Source organism: Lycium ferocissimum, chromosome 3 (assembly GCF_029784015.1).
Source record: "Lycium ferocissimum isolate CSIRO_LF1 chromosome 3, AGI_CSIRO_Lferr_CH_V1, whole genome shotgun sequence".
NCBI lineage: Eukaryota > Viridiplantae > Streptophyta > Magnoliopsida > Solanales > Solanaceae > Lycium > Lycium ferocissimum.
Genome location: NC_081344.1, coordinates 30,315,721 through 30,334,033, shown reverse-complemented (window position 1 = coordinate 30,334,033; position 18,313 = coordinate 30,315,721). Strand labels below are relative to the sequence as shown.

At 34.4% G+C, this 18,313-nt stretch overlaps 1 protein-coding gene across 1 annotated transcript; it reads right to left on the bottom strand.

Moving 5' to 3' along the window:
- Positions 1-351: 351 nt before the first annotated feature.
- On the bottom strand, positions 352-11,510 carry LOC132050163 (potassium transporter 11). The gene is made up of 9 exons (XM_059441255.1): positions 11,363-11,510; positions 10,704-10,884; positions 9,490-9,715; positions 6,998-7,243; positions 4,153-4,203; positions 3,774-4,034; positions 3,483-3,650; positions 2,105-2,359; positions 352-1,496 (listed from the first exon to the last, which is right to left on the bottom strand). Exons 2-9 carry the CDS (start codon positions 10,833-10,835, stop codon positions 466-468), a joined length of 2,370 nt encoding a protein of 789 aa, XP_059297238.1. The 5' UTR covers positions 10,836-10,884; positions 11,363-11,510; the 3' UTR covers positions 352-465.
- Positions 11,511-18,313: the final 6,803 nt, after the last annotated feature.

Sequence of the window (18,313 nt, the reverse complement as noted above, 5' to 3'; positions counted from 1 at the left end):
CAAATTAGGAGAAGGTTATGTTCACCAGTTCACAATGCAAATGGATGTTTACAAGAGATTATTTGAATTAGGAAACTGGCCGTCTTTTATGTTCCCATCGAGGCAATTATATTTTAGGATTTCACTTTTTTAAGGCGTATTTTGTTTACGTTTAATGCAACCAGTTGTACAAATACTTCTGTGCATCCATCTTTGAAGAAGCAATAATAAAATAGTTGGCACAATAAAAGTTGGATTCAACTATATATAGAATCTAATGGTTCTATTTGTCCACTTATTCAAACACAATAAAATCTTTAACCACTTGAAGCAAGCTTCCACTGTTGAATTACAATCTACCACACCTGAACATATTGATCATTGTAAGAAGATATCATCAAGAAAGTTATATACATATTCGATAATCCTTTGATGCGTGAGATCTGAACAAAGTCCATAATATCTCGAATTGATCATCTAAATAATTTACACATAAAAGATCTGTCCAACATTCAAGAGGCTCTCATGAGGTACATTGAAGATAACACTATTTTCCCTGCATATTTTCCTAAGAAATGCATATATATAGTCTATAGCAAGTTTCTTATAAAACCTGGATTCCCTTCTTGCTCTAACTACAGTGTTCCCAAGTATGTGTACAACCCCAGCATCTCTACAACTATTTAAGAATTCCAATTCATCAACTTCGGTGTGGTTGCTCTCGTGGCCTGATGACGTGAATGTGTTGTTACCCTGAGGATGACATCTGACAGGGGCTATCGAGTCCATTGATGAGTAACTGAGTTCAATATTTGTAGTAGATGAGTTCCCATTATAATCTCTTGATTGTTGTGTTTGCTGTCCATATAAGCTGTACTCGTCCGAGTCTGAGCAGCCATCCATCATGGAATCCAGCCGTACAAACATAAAGAGATTATCAAAAAGCTTTTTCTCAAAGTCATCATCCTTCTTATGTAGGTCTTTGTAACCATACCTTGCAACACACCGGAACATGTGGAAATTCTTCGGTCCTATTCGTTTCACAAGGAATCTTTCATCTTCTGGAACTGTGTAAACAGGAAGGTACTTCACACAGACAAATACCACAACTGAGTGTATAGCAGGTAGGTTGGTAATGAAATGAGAAAAGATGTGAGGCACTCCACTAGCTAGCTCGGTGTACACGAGTCCTATTCCTGGCACACGTACCAGCCCTAAACTGGGGCCAAGCCCAAGAATCCATCCCATAGATACCTTGCTATGCATCTCAAATTCATAACGTTTCACTGTTCCATAATGCCATACATACATGATGAGAAGAAAAGCTGCAGCAATCACAAGTGGAACCCAACCACCCTGGTCAATCTTAAAAAGTACTGCAGAGAAGTAGGTACATTCAACCACCAGAGATAAGACAGTGAAGAGAAGGACAACAGCCCAATGGCAGTGCCAAACTAGTAACATTATCAAAGTCATTAGCAATGTCGTCACCAGCATGACTATCACGACTGCTGTGCCTGTTCAAGAAATGCCATGTCAACAAGTGAGGCTCTCATATGTTGTCAACAGTAATGAAGAAACCAATTACAAGAAGACACGCCTTCTGGTTTGATTTTGTTGGGACAACTTTAAACTGATGTGCTGCTTTCATTTTATTGTTGAACCATTAGGCAGACTTCATCTTTCTCTCCTCCAAATTGAAATGCAAATGAAAACAAAAGAACCTTAAACCATAGACGACTGATTAACTCATGCTAGTACTAAACTCTATTATGTGGGATTCAATTATTGAACTCCAGACTTCATTTTATAAACATAAAACTTCAGCATACATGTCAGCGACAGCACCAAGGAGGAGAACTTTAAGTGATCTACAATGACCTGATTAAGTACCACCATAAAGATAGATTATCAACATGCATCTGCTCGAGTGCATGTAACTCTATTGCCGGAAATAGTTATAAACCATTAATAAGGACCATAAATGAAGACAAACAAACTGAAATAAATTTATAACTCGAGCAGTGTCCCTTCAGGAATTTAATCTTATCAAGACTTGAATCTGTCTTTGCATGTTTAAAACGCCAAAGGAATCAAGAAATATTAGATGCAAGGCAAAACTCACCATAAGCGTTGCCAATTTGGCTTTGGTTTTGAAATCCAGCAGTAACGGCAATGCAAAGAACCATAAGAATCCAATTTATATCAGGAATATATATCTGCCCTAAGAACTTCTTTGATGTATGCACAACCTTTACTCTCGGGAAACAGCCAAGTGCTAGAGCTTGCTTGATTATCGAAAAAGTTGCAGATATAGTCGCCTGACTTGCAACAATAGCAGCTAAAGTTGCAATGACAAAAACTGGCCAGTATATGCTTTCTGCATCACGAAAAAAGATGAGTTTTTGTCAGCTACATTATAACTTCTATATTTAGTAATTGATGTCACCTTTTACTACCAGTCTACTACCATATCTTTATCTACTTTGTTTCCCTATTTTTTCTTCAAAGGAGGGCTGAAATGGTAATATGTTATAGAGATTGTACACTATAACATGATGTATAATCTGATCAGTACTTGTTACACTTGTGTGTAAATAGAAAGAGGCTCAGTTTGTACTATTAACATAGTAAATGATCAAACAATATCAGAGATACATGATCAGCTTATTTAGGAATTTATGAACATGTTTCCGAGCCACAACCACCGCCCCATATTCAAAGATCCTGTCCTAGCTAACGCATGAAAAATGAATCCTTAGAGCTTGTTAAGTTAGTAACAATAAATAGGAGAACGGTGGACGAGCCTCACTCATAGTATTCAAGTCTTGTTACATGGAAAAAAAAATCATCTGTGTCTGATAATCACTAGAAAGAAAAAAATGGGATGTTCAAATCCGTTGACTCAATTAACATACCTATAAGGGTCATTATCTAACTCATAATACCAATCATCAGAAGCCCACTCTCAAGGAACAAGGCACTAAGGAATCTCTATAGTTCCTTCAATAAGCCATAAATTTTGGGCCCAAGGCACAGCTTGAGACTCCCTCTCTTAATTTTCCATTACAGGAGAAGGTTCGCTTTTTAGCTTTAATAGGTAACTGGTGCATAATTTAAGAATTCTATATTTGTAAAAGATCATTTAAAAAGAAATTGGATGAGTCCCTATAGGAAAAAAAAAGTTTCAGATTCTCCTCTATCACCATTCTTCTGCCTCAACCTTGCTCGTGACAACCCCACATTTTGTTTCTCTTATATTTCCTCTCCAATGAATATGTTCTCTAACTCGATGATTAGATAAAGTTGTAACAGGCTATTTTAATGTCTACTGAATGTGCACTGTGCAAAAGATACTACAATCTGCACTCACAGCTCTCAGAGACCAGAGCTCTATCGATATTACGACTTTTTGGGTCAACACAATGTTAATCTATTTTATCATGATTGAAAAGGAAAAACAATCACTTTTGACATTATCAACGTTCGAGAGCAAGAAATACCTGGAATAGATCGATAGAATGCATCAACAACGTGATCCTTATTTTGCATGAGGTATGCTGCTTGTCCAGAATAAGCTAAAAGAAGGCAAGGGAAAACAATAACCGTGAAAGCAAGCCGTATCGCTGACAGTGGAAAATGAGCAAGATCAGCAAAAAGTGCCTCCGTTCCTGAAATTGCCAGCCAAGCAATTATAAGTAGGAGCACATGTCTTTGCGCTCTAATAAGCTATTGACAAATAACACATATAAAAGATGTTTGAAAAGAGGGAAATGGGGAAAGAGGAAAAAAACCTGTAATGCTGAGCATGATCCCTCCCAGCGATGTCCAACCATCTCTTTTTCCCCTTCTAAAATACCGATATATGTAAACAGGAGAAAAAGCCCGCAGAACAGAGCTATCATATTTCCAGATGTTAAAGATACCAATACCTCCTACTAAAAGAAACCAAAGCAGCACAATTGGAGCAAACAGCCAACCCACTCTGTCTGTGCCATAATGCTGTAAGCTAAACAAACCAACTAATATAATGACAGCAACAACGACGACTACATCTGCAACGAGCATAAAAATGAATTTCTTTGTGAGAGTGTCATGAATAACTTAAAGAAATGCAAGTAAGCAAAATCAACAAGGACACTAAAGAAAGGTATTTGGAAGGTAGTGTAGTACCATTACTCATCTTCGGATGGTCCACCTTGATCCCACCAGAAGCTGAAAGAACTGAGAAATATATTCTGCATAAATATTTTGTTGCAAAATAGAAGTATACTTTTCTTTGATAAATAAAAAATATTTTAGTTGATTATTACACCTACACAAGTGTCATCCCATACAAAGTCATGACATGAAGTTCCAAAATGCCATCCAACTAGTTCGACAAAAAAAGGAATTTTTCCATTACACCAAACACAAATGAAGTAAAAAATCTTAAAATACACACAAAAAAGGCTGCTTTTATTTCTAATCCTCGAACTTGCCTTAGCATTTCCCCACTGTTTAAGAGGTAGCCTAAGCTATATTAAATAAAAGTATAGTAAGGCCCATAAACTGCAATAAAATTACAATGCAGTACTAGGTGGTCCATGTCTTTCCCACGTGACTAACACATGCAACACCAACTCAACATACATCATCTCCTCTTAGTAATCTGCTGTTAAGAAATTACCTATTAAAATAAAAAAATCCTCTTTTTTTTTTTTTTTTTGAAAATGTAACATTGGTGTGTATTGACTAAGCCCCCGTTTGGTCATAAGAATTATTCACTTTATTCCGGAATTTTTTTTCACTTTTTCCCGGAATCAGCGTTTGGCCATGAGAATTCCGAATACAACTTCCGGAATACCAAAAACTCAAAAAACTTGTTTTTCAATTTTTTTTCACTTTTTTACAACTACATTTCACCAAAAACTACAATTTCAAAAACTATGGCCAAACACAACTCCAACTCCAAAATTCCAAAAAAAAGTGAATTTTTTTTTTGGTATCTATGGACAAACGGGGCCTAAATCAGGGCATAGCTTGCACTGAAGCCATATTTACAGCAAAAGTGAGAAAACTGATCCAAAATCTGAAAATCTAACAAGAGCCTAGGATTTCAATTATGGAGTCTCCTCTGGGTAAATCTGCTCACCAAAAACAAAATAGTTTAATGCTATTCAGCTTGGTCTTTTCTACATCACTACTACTGTCTTCAAAGCACCTTGAATTTCTCTCTTTCCATATTGTCCACCAAATGCAAGCTGGGACAATCCTCCATCTATCTCTGTCTGAGGCTCCTATTCTTGCCTCCTCCCAACTATGGAGTAGATTAGTAATCCTATTTGGCATTAGCCAAACAATGCCCCTAAGATTAACAAAGATCCTCCAAAGCTGCATTGTGATCCTAAATTGTAAAAATAGATGACCGTCTGGCCCTCTTCACCACAAAAGTAACATCTGGAACAAAGAGAGAATGCATTTCATGTCGATACCATGAGAAAATCATCACTATCTTAGATGCTTTCTTCTTCTACACTGACTTCCATCCGAACCTCCTTCCCTCTATTGCGAAAGCATCTATAGTTTACCCCTTTCAACATCATTTTATCATATTCTATGAACTCTGATGGCCATAGATCTTTGTTAGGAGACTCTTGAACTCGTCTCATTCCTAATCCGAGATGGGTCTTCTCAAAGATACTTCCCAGGACACTTTGGTCTATTGTTCTTTCTGAGTGTTTCGGCTACTGTGACATGCTTATTGACCATGATAGAAAATAAGCTTGGAACTCTTCCTTCAAGGTTTACCTCCCCCTCTCCCAAAAATACATCGAGCCAGAATGAGATATGCTTATAATTACCAACTGTGGACCTGATGAGTTGAGAAGTCCTTGAATCCATATCATTATATCCGTCCACACTCCTGCCCCCCATTAGGTCACAACATGCCTCAAAACCTATCATGCCCTCAGCATCCGTGCTAGCAAGAATCACTTCCCACGAGAAGCCCTCCTTTTAACTTTGGATTTTGTACTACTAACAACTTCAAAGTAAGCTTTTCCGGAGAAGCAACAACAAACGTATATAGCCTCTTTGTCCCGCTTCATATGACACTATCACTATTTAGAGAATTAAACAATTGTTTCTTTAATTATTGCTCCCTCTGTTCCATTTTATTGGCACTATTGCAAGAATGTCATATTTATATGGAAACAATTTAACTTTAAACTTCATATTTTACCCTTAATGGCATGCTTGAACTGCCACAGAAATCTCATGGAATGTTTAAGACCGCAAGTTTCAAAAATCTTTCTTCTCTCATAAACTCCTTGTCCAGTCAAAGATCGTCACATAATTGAGATGGAGGAATTTTTTTTAAAGAATATGTCTAAATATTTAAATTGTCAATATATGTACTTTCTGAATATGTAAATTCTATTTCAAAAAAGCTTGAGGAAACAAATGGATATCGGGAAGCATATAATTTAGATTCTTGGCAACTTAAATGGCATTTTCATCATCAAATGGTGAGTTTGGATGTACAAGGGAATAGCTACTGGAACCTTTGGATGTACAAGGGAATAGCTACTGGAAACGTACAACGCTAGCAATAGTGGGTTCTATCGAGTGCAACTAAAGTACTTTTTGTTAATCATTAAAATGCAAGATTAAGAAATAGTCAACAATATAATCTAATGTAAATAATGGATCTTGGGCCTAACTCAACCCCAAAAGCTAGCTCAAAGGGAGAAGGATTTCCCAAGCCATATAAGGAGACCAAGGACCACTTACCCACTGATGTGGGAGAACTCAACATCTAACAACAATAAAACTATCAGCAGGTAGTAAACAAAATCTTACTAGAAATGTATTCAATTGTCGTTTCTAATCATCGATTTTTATCTAACACCAGCTAATAAGATTGTTTTCTAAGAGAAATGTTATCAGGTAGAGTTTTTCACTTGATAATTAATGAAGAACTTCAACTTAGTCAGTAACAGCTGACAAGTATAAGATGAACTTCAAACTAGTGTACCTGATATGGCAGGAGTGAGAATTCCATCACCGATTACCATGCAGGTGCCAACAACTACAAGGATAAGAAGTGCATTCTTCCTGAATGGATATGCCTCCAACCATCTTTTTGTTTTCGCAGCAAATGAATGCTCATGGAATGTTGTACGGCTATAAGTTGTCAGCTCCTCATCAGTTCGGTGTTGGTTCGGAATTGTATTTATCTTAGCATGTCGACAGAGTAATGAATAAAGAGCAAAAGTCCCACCTGAAAATGGTAAATTCAGTTCTTCCACCCTAGTGCATCATAAAATACTTATATCGGTGCTTCTTTAATTTATCTAGTTCTTGCATTAGGAACGTGTAGCTGATGATTCTGGCAGAGAGCAGCTACAATTAGATAACTGATAAGATACCAAGTAATTATCAGAAATGTATCTCTTGTTTCACTATAGTTACACAACAATGAGGAATTCATCAAAACATAGAGAAATGGACAGTAACTACCTTAACCAAATGTGACAAAATCTGATGAACACATACAAAGTCTTATCATTTGATTTGAAAATGAAGCTCAATTTTACTTTGTGAAGCCTATATTGTCAAATTAGAGAATTGGTTTACTGCAGCAAACAACTAGCCACAATTTCTAAACAAAACAATGCATACAAATAGCATTAATATTCAGCAAAGCATTCCTATCTACTAAACAAACACATGAGAAGGTTATTTTTGAGTATAATCAAATTAACAATCCAAGTCCCATATTTTTGTCAAGCTAGAAAATATTAAGCAAAGGCATTAATGTTGATGAAAGATAAACTCTCTTTTGTCTTATTTCATATTGTTCCACTCTGTCCTTATAGCAATATGAGCTACTTATAGCTTAATAGCTTATTGATGGACCATCCAGTATCAGCACGGGTTCTCTTGTATAATGGAGGATTAGCGTCAGCCTAATGGATAATGATAGGCAGACCAAAGACTACATATTGCAATCTAGGAGGCATGGTTGCTTAGCACCCCAACATAGTTGGATTCTTACTTGTACTCTTTGTTGTTTTAAGGTATCATATGGTGGCAATAGAGGGCACATACTTTCGAAGATTCGGTTCACATTTAACATTTTAATTTGAGAGGACTTCAAGAGACAAATCCTTGTGATGAAACATCTCCAATTAGTCTAAGCTGAGGGCAAAAGAACTGGATAGACTGCTCATATCTCCAATTAGACTAAGCTTGGTCTAGCGGTAAGAGCGCAGAGCGTGATATGTGGGTTAGGCGCACGTCCCGAGTACGAGCTTTACCACAAACAAAAGCATGCTATTTAAGTGGAGAAAGGTAGAGGAGCGGGCCCATTATCCAGGGTGTTTCGAATTGTGACAACTTGGCCTCGGGCATTTCTTGGTTACTAAAACAAAAGAATTGGGCAGACTGCTTTCAGGATGCTAGACAGCCTTTTCCTTCTCGACAAATCGATATTTGTCGATTGCGCAGTTCGAATGCTTCAATGATGCAGTGACTGAACAAATGTGCTGTGGTGTACCAGGTTAACAATAGCTAACCCACTTTATTAATTACAGTTCTAGAACAGATAATCAAGTGTCATATTTCTTGTTATGAATCTTATTATACCTCCTTAGAATTCAGCAATGGTGCCTTATTTTGAGAGGCGTGAGATGAAATTTCAGGGTTGCATGTAAGTAGTATTGAGTGGCTAAGACTCATACTAAGTTGTCTTTATATTGTTCGTCGCATTGAGGCAGATGGCAAGAAACTGTTCGAGCGGTTTGGGGAACACTGTGTTTCCACATCTTTGCTAATGAGTCTAAACTATTAAATATTGTGATTATGGTGACAAGAAGGATGGACAGATACTATGCTGTTGCTGGTAGTGGTATGGTGCACAAGGTTAGAATGCGTGCCTGGAATGTGGTGTGTTTCTGCAGGGTATAATCTCTAACAAGATCAGAAGTCTTCTTTTTTGTTGATTAACTTTCTATTTACTCAAAATAGTATAAAACTCATCCACTTCTGTATAAATTTATTGTAGATTCAGAAAACTTAAGCGATGGGAATGAGAATATCAGTCATGCTCGAATGAGAATATCAGTCATGCTCTAGCATTCTTGAAGTTCTTTCCACTTAATTCTATCTATGTGAAGCAAAAAATGGAGTCTTTCTGAAGGTAAGTACAGGTGGATTGTTGTCATATACCAACTTAGGTGACATGAAAATGAATGGGGAGAGGAAGAGTATGGAAACATTACTTACAATGGATACTAAAAAGAAAAGGAGTGGGAACTGAGAAGCATCACCATCACCAAACTTACTTAAGGAGAAATGACCATTTTGCTTGTCAAAACAAATTTTAAAACCATATTTGGATTGCTTTGTTAAACAAATCACATAAACTAAATTGCCCGAAGGAGAATTTTATAGGACATGCATGCAGAGGTATGAGGTATCAATATATTTATCAGATGATTTACTTTTAGTGCAAAATCAGCTTACCTTGGCCATTGTCGTTTGCTCTACATACTATGAAAACATACTTGAGGAGAGGGATAAGCGTAAGAGAGTATATAATTAATGAGAGTGCTCCAATGACATCTTCTGTATCCTCGATTCCATGGGGAAATGTATTATTGTAGACATACAAGGGAGATGTTCCAAGGTCTCCATACACCACTCCAAGACTCTGATAAGCAAGCCGCAATAACAACAATGTCGAGAATTTCTGAATTAAGACAAGTGAATCAGACAACTCGCTAAACAATGAGCAGAACTAAAATGGTTCATAAGTCACTCATTTTTGTGATCAACGGAATTACAAACAAGCACCGGTTCATAACCACATTCGAAGAAATGCAAGTATGAAGTTTGCAGATGATGTACAATATCAATTATCTGCTTTTGATCATTCATGGCTATTGCGTTCATAAAGATGAATTAAACAAGTGCATACATGACTGAGGGGTCATTTGGTTGCTGGTTAAGAGGTGAACTAGTCATGTATTAAAACCAGCATAACTAATATCACGTTTGGTAGCATTTTAGTTGCTATGTATAAAATTCAATACATCAAGTACGGTGTTTGTTACCTACTTACAATCTCGCATAACTAATACATGCATAAGTTATGAGGGAATTTATGTATTATTTGATGCAAGATAGAAGATGGAATAATTAATACATGAATAACTAAACCCTGCATAACCAATCCCTTCATTACTAATATCTGCATAACTCTAACCAGCAACCAAACGACCCCTAACTACATATGCATACATTGTATTTGTGAACCAACACCAACACCACCACCACTGTCAGACACACACACAGATATTTGTTATCAATCTAAAATCTCCTCTAGGTATAATAGAATAGCTACCCAATCATCTAGTACAGATAAACTAATTCATGTAATTCTTTACATACATATTTTATGAGACTGCAAATTATTCATGCATTAAAATCAAGTATGTAACAAACCATCCAAAAGCTTATTGAGTACTAACATCTAAAGTTCAATTAATCAAATTAATCCAGCAGTGCTTTGACCCCTCTAAAAGAAAAAGAAAAAAGGAAAAAGAAACACTAAAGAAGTAAAGAAAACATAAATAAATGGTCCAAACAAAAAAGAAAAAGAAAAAGAAAAAGAAAAGTATCTTTGACATTTCTGATGAATCAATTCATGCACAGAAAAAAGAAAGGTACAAACTTACCTTTTCTCTATACATATTTCTTAGCCTTCCAGCTTCCTCATCCATAGGCTGATCAAGTTTTTGCTCTAAATCCCACATCCCTCCTTTATTTTCATTATTATTTTCTTCATCAATTTCCATCACTGAAGCCATCTCTCAAATAAATTCCAAGAACTACTGTTTCTTTCAGGCCAAAAATCACCTAAAGCCAAAATTGGAAATGAAACAGTTCAAGAACACAGTGTATATATCCAATAAAGATTTGATTTTTTTCTTTCTTTTTAATTACTAACTTGTATTCTTAAATGTAATCAAAATTCTCAAGTGGGGTCAACTCAATCAATATCAGCCACAGAAGAAAGCAAACCAATTTGGTAACTTCAACCCTTTCATGATTAGTAATAACAGTAACTTAATTCTCCCAAAAACTAAGTTTACTGAATTAAAGAAAGATTCTTTTTTTTTTCTTCTATTCAGTAAAAGAGTTGAGAAAATACAATGTTTGAAGAAAGTGACTAAAACCCAACTCTTGAAAAGGAAAAGGAGAGAGAAAAAAGGATAATTTGTGGCTGTTACAAAGAATAAGAGTTTGTTTTGGTTTTTTGTATTTTTGCAGTCATTGCTGCTACAGAAAACTTACTTTACAAAGCAAACAAACAAAAAAAAAAAATCCAACTCACTCTCAAAGGTTCTTCATCTCCATCTCTTGCTAGTTGTTATGCTGCTCTCTGTGTGTGTGTGTGTCAGAGAGAGATTTGATAGAGTGATTGCATGCAAAGCTGGCAGTTTTGGATATTAGTAAGATGTTACTGCGATGGTTAAATTCTTTATTATTTTATAAGGAATCTGTATTCCACTAGTACCTGTTTGGCCCAAACTTATTTTTCTCTAATGGGTCTTTTGGTATATGGTATTAGCTAGGATACCTAGCATTAATTGTGGGATTAATTTTATATCATATTTAGTGGAAGGTATAAATTATACCTTGTATTAAATAAAGTATAAAGTGCATCCCAAACTTAAAGATGGAATATCCCATCTTATCTCATTAATACTGGTATTATTTTATCGATAAATTAGTCCCAAGAGATGGGATAAATTAATCCCAAGATTATAATCCTGGGATAATTTTATCTTCGTACCAAACGACCCCTTAAAAGTACTTATTTTTTCTAATAAGTGCTTATTTTAAAAAGTGAGGTGTTTGGCTAAGTTTTTAGGAGAAAATAAGTGCTTTCAGAAGTAGCAGAAGCAGTTTTTCAGAAGCTAAAAAAGAGTTTCTGCTCAAAAATACTTTTTAAAAGCTTGGCCAAACACAAATTGCTCCTCAAAAGTGCTTTTTAAATTAATTGGCTAAACACAAGCTGCCTTATCTCCAAAAGTACATTTTTTATAAGCACCTTTGAAAAAAATACTTTTGAAAATAAGCTGATTTTAGAAGCTTGGCCAAACAGGCTACTAATCAAATAAGATTGTTGTTTAATGCTCGCGGGTTTAATTTATACATAGCATTTTTATACTCCCTCCTTAGCAATTTAAATATTTTAATTTGACTAGGCACAAAGTTTAAGAAATAAAAAGAGATTTTTGAATCTTGTGGTCCTAAAAATATGTTTTGAAACTTGTCTGATAAGATGTTTGAATTGTTAACCCATTAAATTTTCAAAAGAAATACCCTTTTTTAAACAGATCAAAAAAAAAAAAAAAAATAAGACACTTAAATTAGAACAGAGGTAGTATTAAAATGTTTGATTGCACTAGCAATGCTCTTTTCTGTCTCAACTCATGTGAAAGTGTTACTATCTCATAAGCCAATCATTTTCTTTGGCTACGACTTTCTTATACTTCTTTTTTAAAAATATTACTTCCTCCGTTCCAATTTAAATGTCTTAATTTAATTAGACACGAAGTTTAAGAAATAAAGACGGAATTTTAAATCTTATGGTCCTACATTAAAGATGTGTATAATGTATTAAAATATTTTTTTAATCTTGTGGTTATAAAATTACCATGTAAGATGTTTGAATTGTCAACTTACTAAATATAGAAAGAAACATTCTTTTTGGGACATATAAAAAAGGAAAGCAAGACACTTAAATTGGAACGGAGGGAGTAGTAATTATTTTAACATGTACTCCCTCTGTTTCAATTTATATGAACCTATTTCCTTTTTAGTCCGTGCCAAAATGAATGATTATTTGGAAATAAATTCACTTTATGTGATTATTTTTCATGTAATTTTTAATTTTAAAAGTAAATTTTATTTTTAAATATTGAAGAAGTATTTTTCATGTAATTTTTAATTATGTAAATTTTATTTTTAAATATTGAAGAATCTATGCTCATAATATATAAGAAATGAACCTTGGGTCTAACTTACTCCGAAAACGAATTTTTTCACTCGCACCCAATGTTAAACCAAACCATGATAATATGACATGTGTCTTCTGCATACTTTATATCACTTAATAATGATTAATTATTGTGCATAATTACATAATTTATTACTAATCATGAAAAAGCAAAGTGATTTTATATAAACACCGAATGCTTATAAGTTTTTACCAAAGAAAACTAACTCATGAGGCGAGGATTGCTCAAAATCATATAAGGAGATCAAAGTACCACATCCCTACCAATGTGTGAACTCAACACTCATCCTCACCCCCTCCTCTCGGCACGTCAATAACTGAATATTTGGAGCATCAAAAAACATAAAAAGGAGGTCTACTATCGAGTAAATTATGTAATTTAAGTTTAGTCTGGCTCTCATACCAAGATAAAAATTGAATCTTGGTTTAACTTAACACCAAAAGTTAGCTTATGAGATGAAAATTGCTCAAAACCATATAAGATGACCAAAGTTCCACAAATGTGAGAACTCAACAAATTCACATAAACAATTAGATGTTTTGACCCTTCATATAAATTGTGACAGAGAAAGTACATTCTATCTAACTTTGTAATTGTATTTTATCTATCAAATTTACTTTTTAATCATTTTTAACATTTTCATTTATATAATTGATATAACACGTAAATTAAGTTCGTACTTCGTTAGTGCTTAGGCAAGCCAAACAGTACATGAGTTTGCGTCTTAAGGTGAGGATACATTAAAGTAAGTTGATGAATCAATATTGAAGGATCTGTGTAAATTTTATTTTAAAAATCTTGAAGGAAATTTTATTTTAAAAATCTTGAAGGATCTATGCTTGAATTCTCATCACGAAGTAGATGTTTTAACTCCCGTACTCCGAATTCCTTCGCATGATTTCAAACGGTTGGAGCAGTGGCAGCGCCAGGATTTTCATTAAGAGAGTTCAAAATATGAAAAAATACATACACGAAGAAGTCAAAGGGGGTTCAACGTCTACCATATATACATAAAATAATTTTAACCATGTATAAACAGTTTAATTTTCCGCTGAAGGGCCCTTGGCCTTCCTCCCTCCACCCCCAGGTTGGAGTACTATTTTACATAGTTTTTGTAGGTATATTTTATCTACAAAATAATTTTTATTTTATCATCACTAATATAACTCATTTTTCGTAGCTCTGAATGAAACAGTAGAAAAGTTTGTGTCTACATGTTGAGGGTACGTTAAAGAAAGTTTACAAATCAATACGTCTAACTTATTTTCATATGTACGTGGAGGAAAGGTGACGAGTATTGAGATTGCAGCCACAAAGGAATATACGTTATGAATTAAATTAGATACTATTAACTTTCAACCCAGTATTCAGTCAAACGTGAATTAAGATAAATACTGCCTCTCAAAAGTTCCAATATTAATTAAATCGCGCATCAGATAATTATAATTACTCCAATATCATATTGAAAAATGTAAGAGAAAATGATCCTGGAATATATAGAACAAAATAGATATTAAATAGTAGTACTATATTTTTGTGATTATTGAGGCATTTTTGTCACAGGATCTTAAACCTTGGCAGGTACAAAGGGGGAAAATAGGTCCATTCTTGATTGACCATTCATTAATAAACAAACGTGTTAGAATGATCATTACATGAGAAGATAATGGTATTTAATAGATCAATAATCAGTAAAATAGTTACTAGGTTTTGAGAGCCTTATTATTAGATTTATAAGCAGTAGGGAAAGATTTAACTAGTTTAATGTAATGTTAAAATCATTATTTTTTTCTGTCTTTAGCCAAAAAGTGAGGGACCACCATTGATTATGAGTGTTTAATCTAGTAGCCCACCAAATTGCATAATTCATGTCATCTAGTAAATAGCCATCATTTGGGGGACACTAATTTCTCCAGTTGGCCCTCCATTTTCCATAAAATTTTCCTTTTCCTCCCACTACATAATGGAAAAAATGTCAACCTCAATACCTAAAAAAAATTAAGAATAAAGAAAGAGTCCTATAAATATATTCAAACTAAAAATACTGATAATACACCACATCTAAAGTTGAATGAATGTTCTATCTCTGTCACTATACACAAGCTTAATATAATATATAGAATAACATAATTATGTAAAGTAGTACTATGAAGTTTGTGAATTGTAGTACGAGTGTAATGGGTTAACTTTCTTGATAAAATGTCCTTGTTCTTAAAGTATCAAACAAATTATACATTTTTGAGGATACATTCACCTAGAGCTAGCGGATCGAATTGTATTAGTGTCTATAATTGATTTTTTTTGTGAAATACTAATCGATAGGACCTCATTGGTAAGTGCTACAAAATCTCTGTGATAGATAATTAGTTAAAGCACTAAGTTTAAATATCTGAGATTTACAGCTGAGGGTACAAAGGTTTTTTTTGGTGGGGGGGGGGGGGGGGGTGGATGTGTGTGTAGAGACAGAGGATAAAATAGAAAAATGCTGCTTTAACACGATTTTTTTATTCAAATATTATATTAATAAAAACCATATATAAGTTAAACTGCCGCTAAGGGATCATTGTAAAATATTGGCATACTAACAAGTGTTTAACTGTAACATATAACTTAAGAGGATCTAAAACATTGGGTAAATCCGGAATAAGGGTAAGGATGGGACAAAAACTGCAAATTAGTGTGTAACAATGATGAATAGTGATGTATGTAAAACTAGCGAGTGACGTCGGCATTTAAAGTGTGACTAAGTGAAAATATCATGCAAAAATATTATATATATATACACACACACACACAACACTTTTGATTTTGATTTAAGTTTATCAGTTTGTGACAATACTTTTGCAAAACAAAAGCACCCTGGTACTCTCAGATTTGTTACCATAGGTTTTTCTCCCATACAGTCTTCATAAGGTGATTGATTTTTTTAATACACTGCTAGGAACTCTATTGATCAGATAAACTGCTGCCAACCCACAATGACCCCAGAACTTAATGGGAATCTCAGCTTGAAATCTTATAGCTCTTGTTACTTCTAATACATGTCTGTGCTTTCACTCATCAACTCCATTTTGCTAAGGGGTATAAGCACATGATTTTTGATGCATTATTCCCCATTTGTTTGAACAAATTATCACATATACCGTTGACAAACTCAGTTCCATTATCAGTTCTTATAATTTTTACTCTCTTGTCAAACTGATTTCTAATAGAACAAAAGGAAATGCTGAATAGAAATACAAACATCATATTTGTGCTACAATAGAAAGATCCAAATCATTCTAGTAAAATCATCCACTATGGTAAGAAAGTATTTATTTTCATTATATGTAGTTGTTTTGTAAGGACCCCACAAATCTACATGAATCAAATCAAAACAACTGATTGTCTTAACACTACTAGTAGGAAACACAATTTTGGTCTGTTTAGCAAAATGGACAAATTACACATTTGTCTACTTCCTTACAAACACTTTGTCTACTTATATCTAGTACCTTATTCAACACATTAGAAGATATGTCCAATCTCCAGTTCCTTCTTGTACCCTTGAAGTTTCTTTAGTAGCAAATGGTGATACTTTGTCATTCTCAGTAGTTAGCTTATTCAATAGTAAGTATAATCCTACTTCTTCCTTATAAATCTCTGTCACTTTTCCAGTACAGGAAAGAATGTGACTGATAAGCCTAACTCTCGGGTGATCGTGCTGACATACACTAGATTTTACTTGAATTATGGCACATGAAATATATTTGTAATTACATTTCTTCTTGAAATTGAACTAGCACCTGTATTTTTAATTAATGCAACATCACCATTAGGTAATGATACTCTTTTTGGATCATCTGTCTCAACTATAGACTCTTTAGATAACATTCCTATCATAGAGATCATATGATTTGTAGCCCCTGTGACTATAATCCAAACTTCACTATTTTCTGTAACTAATAAAGTCTTACATGCTGCATTAGTAGATTCATTACCACTCATAGCAAGATGACGATTCAACAGTTGAATAATCCGATTATATTGATCCTTAGTGAATGTGCACCCCTGCAACTGAGCCATTACATTATCACCAGACCCTTGAGATACATTTCTTGCAAAATTGAATTGACTACCTGCTGCAACATTAGTATTTGTTCCATATTTGAAACTATCATGATTATCAAATAACACAATATATGCAGCACCATTTCCACCATATGGATTCTTCTTTGACTTGCAATCAAGTGGATACCCCACCAATTTGTAAAACCTTTCTTTGGGGTGATCATCTTTGCATTTGCAAAATTCACAAATGACATTATATTTGGTATTAAAGTTCCTTTTGAGTTTTTGATTACCACCGGTATTACCACCAATCTTCGAATACATTGTAACAGCTTCAGGATTACCACTGGTTGAGATAGAACTCATCTCAAGAACACTAACATTGGAACCAACAGCATTCTGCCCCCTATTCCTAACTATCATAGCATAATCTTGATTCATGTTTGGAAGGGGATTCATCAACAAGATTTGACTTATTGCTTGCAAATATGAATCATTGAGAACCATATAAAATTGATATAACTTCTGCCTTTGTAAAACTTGCACAAAATCTTCAGACTTATCACAATTACATGCTGGTGAAGGAACCGGAATTTCAAACTTAGTGTACAAAGTCTAGTAAAATATGAGTAATAGTTGAAGAGTCTTGATTTAGGGTAGCAATTTCTTTATGGAGGTTAAAAGTTCTTGAGCCATCAGCCCTATTGAACTTTCTTTAAGATCCTCCCACACTTTATGAGCACTCAAACCAAACACTACCCTCCCAACAATGACTGAGAAACATAATTCATCAACCAAGAAAGGACTATTTCATTTACCCTTTCTCATTGATAAGCTAGTTATTATCTGAATCTTTCTTTCTTACATGAACCATCCACCATCCCCATTTTATTCATTCCTAACAGCGCGATCCTCATTGATCTATACCACACAGTGTAGTTTTTAGTCTCAGTTAACTGAAAAAGAAATTATACTAATTCCAGTAATATCAGTAGGGCTGAGGAATAGAAGATGATTATAATCAATACCTTGACCAGAATTCAATAAAAAACTAGCATTTTGCCCGTAATTTGCCTATTTCTGCCATTGTTAGCATTGGTGGGTTGTGCAGAAACTCCAATGTTGCCATTGTTGAGATTCTGATCGAGATCACTCCTTGATTGTTCTTCAATTATTCCATTGCAGATTTCTTACAATGTGACAAATTT